This window comes from Phoca vitulina, unplaced genomic scaffold (genome assembly GCF_004348235.1).
Source record: "Phoca vitulina isolate PV1807 unplaced genomic scaffold, GSC_HSeal_1.0 scaffold48, whole genome shotgun sequence".
NCBI lineage: Eukaryota > Metazoa > Chordata > Mammalia > Carnivora > Phocidae > Phoca > Phoca vitulina.
The window spans coordinates 11,741,188-11,749,646 of NW_022589751.1; the positions used below are offsets into that span (position 1 = coordinate 11,741,188).

Sequence of the window (8,459 nt, forward strand, 5' to 3'; positions counted from 1 at the left end):
AGTTTCTGTCCTCTACCTCCAAGCATGCTGAGAACAAAAAATGGAGTTGATTCCTCCATGAGATAGTTAAAATTTGTTTGTTTTGTTTTGTTTTAACGCCATTATGCCATGAATTCATTGGGAATGGATCCCAGCAGCTCAGGTCCTTTCTGTTAGTTCTCATAAAAGTGTGCTTCTCTGGGTGGAGCAGGCTGGTGCTTCATTGAACCCAGGTACCTTCCTCTTTGGCTTCCTTCTTTTTCTCATCATTTTCCTTCATACACTTCAGGAAGCTACCTCAACTCCTGGAGTGCTTAATATGCTGAACACATACTTAATTTGGGGGGCAAGAATCCTGCCCTTGTTTGTTATGACAATGCCAGCAGCAGACTGGCTAACACAGTAAGCTCTTCCGGTTCTGCCATGGTAACATTTGTGGGACGAGTGCCCATTCCCTTCACAGTGACAATATCACTCTCTTGTAGATTTCCACGTGTGCGGCCCAATGAACAACTCCATGCTTCCTAAAAGGCCTTAAGAACATATAATGGGTACCTCTCCTCTCTCCCTCTGTGTTGGTCATTTTGGCAAATTACCGGAAGATGGTGGTTCCACCCTGCCCCCCGCCCGCCCCCAAAAAAGCAGATACAGTTTTAACTTAGCTCATACAATGAGAATCACATATCATAAAAACCATGCTTGCAAAGTCCTTAAATTGGCCATGAAGTAGAATGGCTGTGCCCATACTCCCATGCTTCTCTAAAGACATACCCATAGGTCGGCCTAACCAGTTAAAGTCTTTAACACCAGGATCACACTCACAGCAACAGTGCTTACCTTACGACAGGCACCTGGCAAATGAGGCCGCAGGAGCTAAGAGCAGACTCACCTCTCCGGTCTCACTTCCTTTTGGGGCAGACTCAACCCACACTAGCATTTTAAGTCCCAGCTGTCTACGTGGCAGATCCTATCTGCCTCTTTGCGGAGAGACAAGCCTGTTTCAAAAAATCCCTTTTAAAAAAATTGACGTTATGGATATATGGTCTACAAAGGATAAAATACATCTGTCTTCAGTACACAGTTTGAGGAGTTTGACAGATGTATATGCTCATGTGACCAACACCACATTAAAAGGATAGAACATTGGGGTGCCTGGGTGGTTCAGTCTGTTGAGTGTCAGACTTGATTTCAGGTGAGGTCATGGTCTCGGGGGTCGTGGGATCCAGCCCCACGTCGGGCTCCGTGCTCAGTGGGGAGTCTGCTTGAGATTCTCTCCCTCTGCCCTTCCCCTCGCACGTGCGCGCACGCTCTCTCTCTCAGATAAATAAATATTTAAAAAAATAAAAGGATAGAACATTGCCATACCCCAGAAAGTTCTGTTGTGCCCCATTGCAGTAAATCCCCACTCCTGACACTGTTGATATGCTTCTCTTTTCAAGTATTTTCTAGAATTTCATGTAAATGGAATCACACAGTATATACTCTTCTGTGAAAATGGCCTATTTAAACAAGGATTTAACCCATTCATAGAAATACAATGATTGCTATAGGTGGTAACGTCTTTGAATGTAACTGAAAGGGAAAAGAAACATACTGGCAATTAAGGAGGGAAGCTGTTCTATAAATACGGGGCAAATTGCTGATCTTTTAAGATAGGAGAATCAACTGATAATTAAGCTCAGGGGACATCAATAAAACCAACTTCGGGAGAAGGATGGTTTGGGATGCAGCTTTGTGGAAGATGAAAGCAGATGAAATCCATTTAGATGGATGTGGAGGAAGGTAGGAGGTAAGGTAGGAAACGCCTGGAAATCAGTGTCAAACTTGATTTTGTCACTAAGAATCCACATGACTGAAGACTGTCTTCGAAGCTGTCCCTGAGTTTACATGCTGTGAGAACATGGCAGACCAGAAGGCCAGGAGTGGAGATTGATCCTGCGGGAGAAAGATCATCATGGTGGGTAACCTAAAGTCATTCCTGTATAAAAAATTACCAAGTGTTGAAGGACTCCATGCTGTCGTTGTGTCAGATAGAGATGGAGTGCCTGCTGTTGAAGTGGCCAATGATATTGCTCCAGAGCATGCTTTGAGACCTGGTTGCTTACCTACTTTTGCCCTTGCAACAGTCCAAGGAAGCAAACTTGGACTTTCAAAAAATAAATGTATCAGCTGTTACGATAACACCCACCAGGTGGTTCAATTCAGTTGTTTACCTTTGGTGGTGAGTTTCACAGCCAGCAGCAATGCCAACACAGGACTCACTGTCAGCCTAGAAAGGGAGCTTCTCTGTTATTTGAAGAATTGAGACAAGTTGTGGACGTTAATCTGGCGGTGGTTTTGATGTACACCTTATTTTCATTATAACAGACACAATATCAATCCAGCAATCTTTAGACCACAATAATACTTGCATCCATGTACTCGGGAAAGGGCCCCTTTCCCCACCTTACACTAAAGAAAGAGCTTTAGATAGATATAGTTTATGGACAGATTGATTGTTATCTTTTCTTGTATAGAGTCTTTTCTTAATTTAGTGAGGTCTGGGGATACCACAGAAATGGTTCAGTACATTAGCTCCCATGGAGTTAGTCCAGTCACCCAATATACATGAGATGTCTATTCAGTGGATCAGAATCAAAATGGTACTTTGGTCCACTTGTGCCATAAAGTGCTCCCTATTATATAATATGCCCAGGACTGCAGAATGAAGCAAACCTGTTTTATTATGAATAATAATGAGGACATATTTTTCTTTACATTGTTTTATTTCTTTGCATTGAGTGTGAGGAACATAAAATAGCTTTGTAAAAGTAATGAAATCAGTACATCAAAAAAAAAAAAGGAGCCACATGACTTTAGGCAATTCACATGCCCACTCTAATCCTGGTTTCCACAAGGACACAGACAAGTGTATAATAAAGACATCAGACTACAGACATGATTTCGAGTATCTACATTATTATTGTAAGTTTTGTGAAGGCAGGAACTTTGTCGTTTATTGTGGTGACCCCAGGACCTAACAAAATACTAGCACTTGATAAATACTTATTGAATGAATGAATCATCTAAGGTCTCTTCTAGCTCTGATGCCCTACTACTTTGAACAGAATCGTCTGATATGATGTTGGTTAGTTTCCTAGCCCCTGCCAATAGGAATTGGGCCCCAGTCTTGGCCCAAACTACCTCTTTGCCACAAAACCCATGTACATGTGGAGACTAAAAGTTAATCTTGCCCACCCATTAAAAGCCACTGAGACCAACACTTCCCATATACTCAAAGGGAGAAACGGCCTCCAGCCTCCCAGGAGAGCCAAAGGTAGAGGACAAAATGGGGAAAGATCTGACCCTATAATTTGTAGAAATAAAACTCATGACATATGGATCTTCTAATGGGGTATACTTAGTGGACAAATGAGGCTGAAAAGTCAGGTGTGAGACCTTCCAGAGTTAAGATGGTTGTAAGCATGGTTTTCTTTGGCTTCACAGCTTTCATTCTAACAGTTTGGTGGCCTCTGCCACATGGCAAAAAACCTTATCCCAAAGGCTGCAAACTCAAATGCCCTCAGGGGCTGGATGAGTACTGGCTGAAGGGGGTTGGGACTATGCCAATACAGAATGGGAGAAGTAAGCATGGTGACCTGGACAGGGCATGCTCAAACTTAAAAAAAAAAAAAAAAATCTAAATCACTTTTTAGATATTGTGCTGTCAGAAATATTGCTTCCAGAATTAGGCTTCTGGTTTGTCAGGTTGCAATCCAGGTGTCACCTGATGACTCTACTTATGATGGCAAGAGCCTCTCAATGGCAGCTCTTTGGAAAGCCCTGTTCACAGTAGGAGAGGAAGGAACATTTCTTGAAGTACTAAGTTGTAGTGACAGACTGGGGTTTTATTGGGCTGAGCAATATGATGGACTGAGTCCCTTTTACCACCTCTTGTCTCCACCTTGCTTCCCAGGAAAGTGCCTGCTCCAGTGTTGGCTGTTTATTCATTTCCACACTTACAGCTTAGTCCCCGTGAAGCAAACCTGGCTTCAGTGGGTTCAAAACACTCCAGCTCTCATCTGTCATGCCTCCTCTCTCTCCTTCCTTCCCTCCTCAGCATGACCTCTTCCTCTGAGGGCAGAAGCTCGGTCGTTTTATTCCCCCTTCCTTCATCTACTCCATGATTTTTGATGCTAGCCTCCCAACCTTCTCTTCTGTAACATTCCAGGTTCACGCTTCTCTTCCTACTGTAAAAACTACCTGGTAGACCTAGTCACACAAAGGTATTAATGACTCCATATGTTACTCCTCTAAGAATGTTTACTTTCAAAGGGGGTATGAGGGCAATACTGAGTGCAAAGGCAATGAAAAAAGCTGATCCTTGGCCAGTTGACCTTCCAGGTGACCCTCAGATCACAGTAGCACTTTCACCTTGTCAGTGGAATAAAGACAGTGAAGGGTCAGGGAAACTCTTGCTTCTTGTGCTAGGAAGTGTGAAGAATAAAGCTGACTTGGCAGAAGGTTTAGCAGCTATCCACTTAGGTTCACATTCCAGGTTTGCTTCTTACTAGAAGATCTTGGGAAAATTACTTAACCTATTTATGCCTCAGTTTCCCCATCTCTAAGATGGAGATCATAGCAGTATCTACCTCATACATTGCTGTGAGAGTTCAAGGAGTTAATACATCCAAGATCCAAGAAAGCTTGGCACATGCTAAGAATTCAATGAGCTTTAGCTATTATTGTCTGCAAACTGGGAGCAGTGCCTCCTTGATAGATTCGGAGAATTAGATGGATACCTGCATTAAGACAGCTAACACAGTAGTTAGCACACAGTAAATGCTCAGTAAATTCCTATGGTTGTTACAAGTTGTGATAGGCTGAATTATGGCCATCAAAAATATCCAGGTCCTAATCTCTGAAACCTGTGAATGTTACCTTATATGGCAAAAGAAACTTTGCAGGACTTTTTTTTTTTTAATTATTTATTTATTTGAGAGAGAGATAGAGAACAAGCCTGAGCGGGAGTAGGGGAAGAGCAGAGGGAGAGGGAGAAGCAGACTCCCTACTGAGCAGGAAGCTCGACGTGAGGCTTGATCCCAGGACCCTGGGATCATGACCTAAGCTGAAGGCAGACCCTTAACCAACTGAGCCACCCAGGCACCCCTGCAGGATCTTGAAATGGGGAGATTATTCTGGGTTACCCAGTTGGGTCCTCAATGTAATCACGAGTGTCTTGTAAGAACCCAATTCAAAGATGAGGGAATGACTTGAATAGACATTTTTCCAAAGAAGATATTTCAATGGCCCATTAGCATCTTGCTCAATAGCATTGATCATTAGGGAAATCAAATCAAAACTCCTATAGTGAGATACCACCATGCTCACACCCATTAGCATGACTCCTATCAAAACAATGGAAAGAAACAAGTGTTGGGGGGATGCCTGAGTGGCTCAGTCAGTTAAACATCTGCCTTCGGCTCAGGTCATGATCCCAGGGTCCTGGGATCCAGCCCCACATCGGGCTTCCTCCTCCGCGGGAAGCCTGCTTCTTCTCCCTCTCCCACTACCCCCTGCTTGTGTTCTTTCTCTCTCTGTGTCTTTTATTTATCTTAAGATAAAATCTTAAAAAAAAAAAAAGAAACAAGTGTTGGTAAGGATGTGGAAAAATTGAATCTCTTGTACGCTGTCAGTGAGAATATAAAATGGTATAGCTGCTGTCGAAAACAGCATGATTGTTCCTCAAACAATAAAAATAGAATTACCATGTGATCCAGCAATTCCACTTCTGGGTATATATGCAAAAGAATTGAAAGCAGAGTCTCAGAGAGATAGGTGTACACCCATGTTCACAGCATCATCAATCACAATAATTAATACCTGGAAGCAACCCAAGTGTCCATCGACAGAAGAATGGATAAGAAAATGTGGTGTATACATACAAAATGGAATATTATTCAGCCTTAAAAGGAAGGAAATTTTGACCCATACTATAACATGGATGAACCTTGAGGACATTACCCTCAGTGAAGTGAGCCAGCCACAGAAAGATAAATACTGTATGATTCCACTTACATAAGATACTTAAGAGTAGTCAAATGCATACAGACAGAAAGCAGAATGGTGGGTGCCAGGGGCTGGGAGAAGTGGGAAATGGGGAGTTAGTGTTTAATGGGTGTAGAGTTTCCGTTTTACAAGATGAAAAGAGGTATAGAGATGGATGGTGGTGATGGGTGCACAGCATTATAAATGTATTTAACACTCACCTGTACGCTTGAAAATGGTTAAGATGACAAGTTATATTATGTGTATTTTACAACAATAAAAAAAATTGAGGGGGAAAAAAAGGAGGCAGAGGGAGACTAGACCACAGAAGCAAAGGTAAGCAGATGCAGAGGGAGAAGATGCTGTCCGGCTGGCGTGGAGGATGAAGGACGGGGCTGCAAGCCAAGGATCGACTGCAAGCACCACAGTGGGAAGGGACGAGGACTGCATTATCCCATGGAGCCTCCAGAAGGCACCAGCCCTACCAGAATCTTGGTCTTAGCCCCATAAGACTCAGTTCAGACTTCTGGTTTCCAGAAATATACAGAGAATACATTTCTGTTGTTTAAAGCCACTAACTGTGTAGTTTGTTACAGTAGCTATAGGAAACTGATAGAGACCACTCATTCTATCCCGAGTCTCTTTTATATAGCCCACCAGGATCTTCAGGGAAGTCAGAGGGAGGCGAATCCATAGAGATAAACAGAAATATTAGCACTCTTGGGGGGAAACTCATCTCATACCTCTCTTGACCATCGCGTGTATTGCTCTGGGTTTGGAAGGAGGGAAAGGAGCTGATACTCCTCATCTATTTGTAGCAGTGCGAGAGCCAACAGCCAAAATGGTCATTTTTGCAGTTAAAAAACAAAACAAAACAATGGAGTTTGTTATTTCTTTTTTAAATGTATCAGCAGGGCCCGTGGAGAAGGTCTGGAAAATGACAGCTAAGATTAGCTTCCAACCTCCCCACTGAGACCTTGAGTGGCTGTCAGCTCTGCAGGGACAGCAGCAAACCCTCACGCAAATGGCCTATAAAAAAGGCCTTGTCAGAGGCACCTTGACCTGCTGGGGCTTCTCTGGTACTCAGATTCCCAGCGGCCCTCCCAGGGTTACGCTCCCTCGCATGATGTATTTCCCCTGCCTTTTTTAGAGCTGCATTATGCTTGCTCCAGGAAACAGCCTCTTCCTTCTCATAAACACAGCCTTGGGTTCCTGACCAAGCACCCTGCCACTCCACAGCTCCTCGTTCATCCATCACACTTTGCTGTCACCTTGGCCGCGATTGTGGAGAACTGGTCTAATTCCAGAGGTGAACCCAGGGTGGGGAGAAGGAAGGGGAAAGCCCTGGGAGCAGCTGAGGGTCACACACACCCCAGTTCCAGACTGCTGATGATTTCCCTGGAAGCTGATTTGCCAGCACAGTGAGCAAGCCTTTCCGATGACCCAGTGGGTCTGATGGAAAATTCTTGATAAGGTCACCACCAGAGCTAGGCTTGGCGTCTCTACTCCCTCGGCTGAGTGTGCAGTGCCCAGGGACAGGATAGAACAGAGACCTTATGGAGAGACCAGGGAGACCTAGTGAAAAGCCCTGGCTCCTCGTAAGCAAGGTAGAAATGGCTAAGGGGGGGGGGGTGGATTTGAAGGGTCAACGTGACCCATCCCCAAATATATGCTCCATTGGCTCTGGCGGTGCACTTGGGATTCCCACCAACGGCTTCAGAAGAGCTTACATTTACTGAGTGCTTACTATGTGCCAGACACTATTCTCAGCGCCTCATTCAATTTTCACCATGGTCCTGTCAAGTACATACTCTTATTGTCTCAGTTTACAGAGGAGCAAATCAGGGCTCAGAAATGTTAAGTAACTTGCCAAAGGTCATAGAGCCAGTAAGTCATGGAGCTCAGATCCAAACCCGGTAGTAGCCCAGTGTCCACACTTCCAACATTATGCTATCCAGCTTTTCAGGGGCAGTTAAACATCGAAGTCAAGACTTCTCCCCACCATGGGTTCACCTCTGGAGTTGGACCAGTTCTCTGTAATCACAGCCAAGGGCATCAAGGGCACCTTCTGGGTGCTGAAAATGTTCTTTATCGGCATGTAGATAGTGGCTACTCAGGAACATACTGCATAACAGTTCATTAAGCTGCACACTTAATATTTGTGCACTTTCCTGTATGTGTGTTACACCTTACTTAAACACACACACATTCTCTCTCTCTCCTCTCTCTTCTTTCTCCTCTCTCCTCTCCCCCCACCCCAGTCTCTCTCTCTATCTCATTATTACCAGGACTATGGTAATATGAATATTTTGAAGCACACAAGCTATGTAGGACATAGGGTGGTGGAAGGCAAAGAGCCTTGTTTTATAACCTCTTGGCAGATTTTTGTTTAGGAGGAAGGTAGTTTAAATGAACAACAACAGCAGATTTGAATGTAATATGTACTTGCAAGA

At 43.9% G+C, this 8,459-nt stretch overlaps 1 protein-coding gene across 1 annotated transcript; it reads left to right on the forward strand.

Annotated features, from left to right (window-relative positions):
- Positions 1-1,933: 1,933 nt before the first annotated feature.
- Positions 1,934-2,284, forward strand: LOC116649439 (ragulator complex protein LAMTOR3-like). The gene has a single exon (XM_032432183.1). The coding sequence runs from the start codon at positions 1,934-1,936 to the stop codon at positions 2,282-2,284; it is 351 nt and encodes a 116-aa protein (XP_032288074.1).
- The last annotated feature ends 6,175 nt before the right edge of the window (positions 2,285-8,459 follow it).

Bases quoted from the DNA above. Each gene is read 5' to 3' on its own strand.
- LOC116649439 (XM_032432183.1), top strand. From the start codon at position 1,934: ATGGTGGGTAACCTAAAGTCATTCCTGTATAAAAAATTACCAAGTGTT.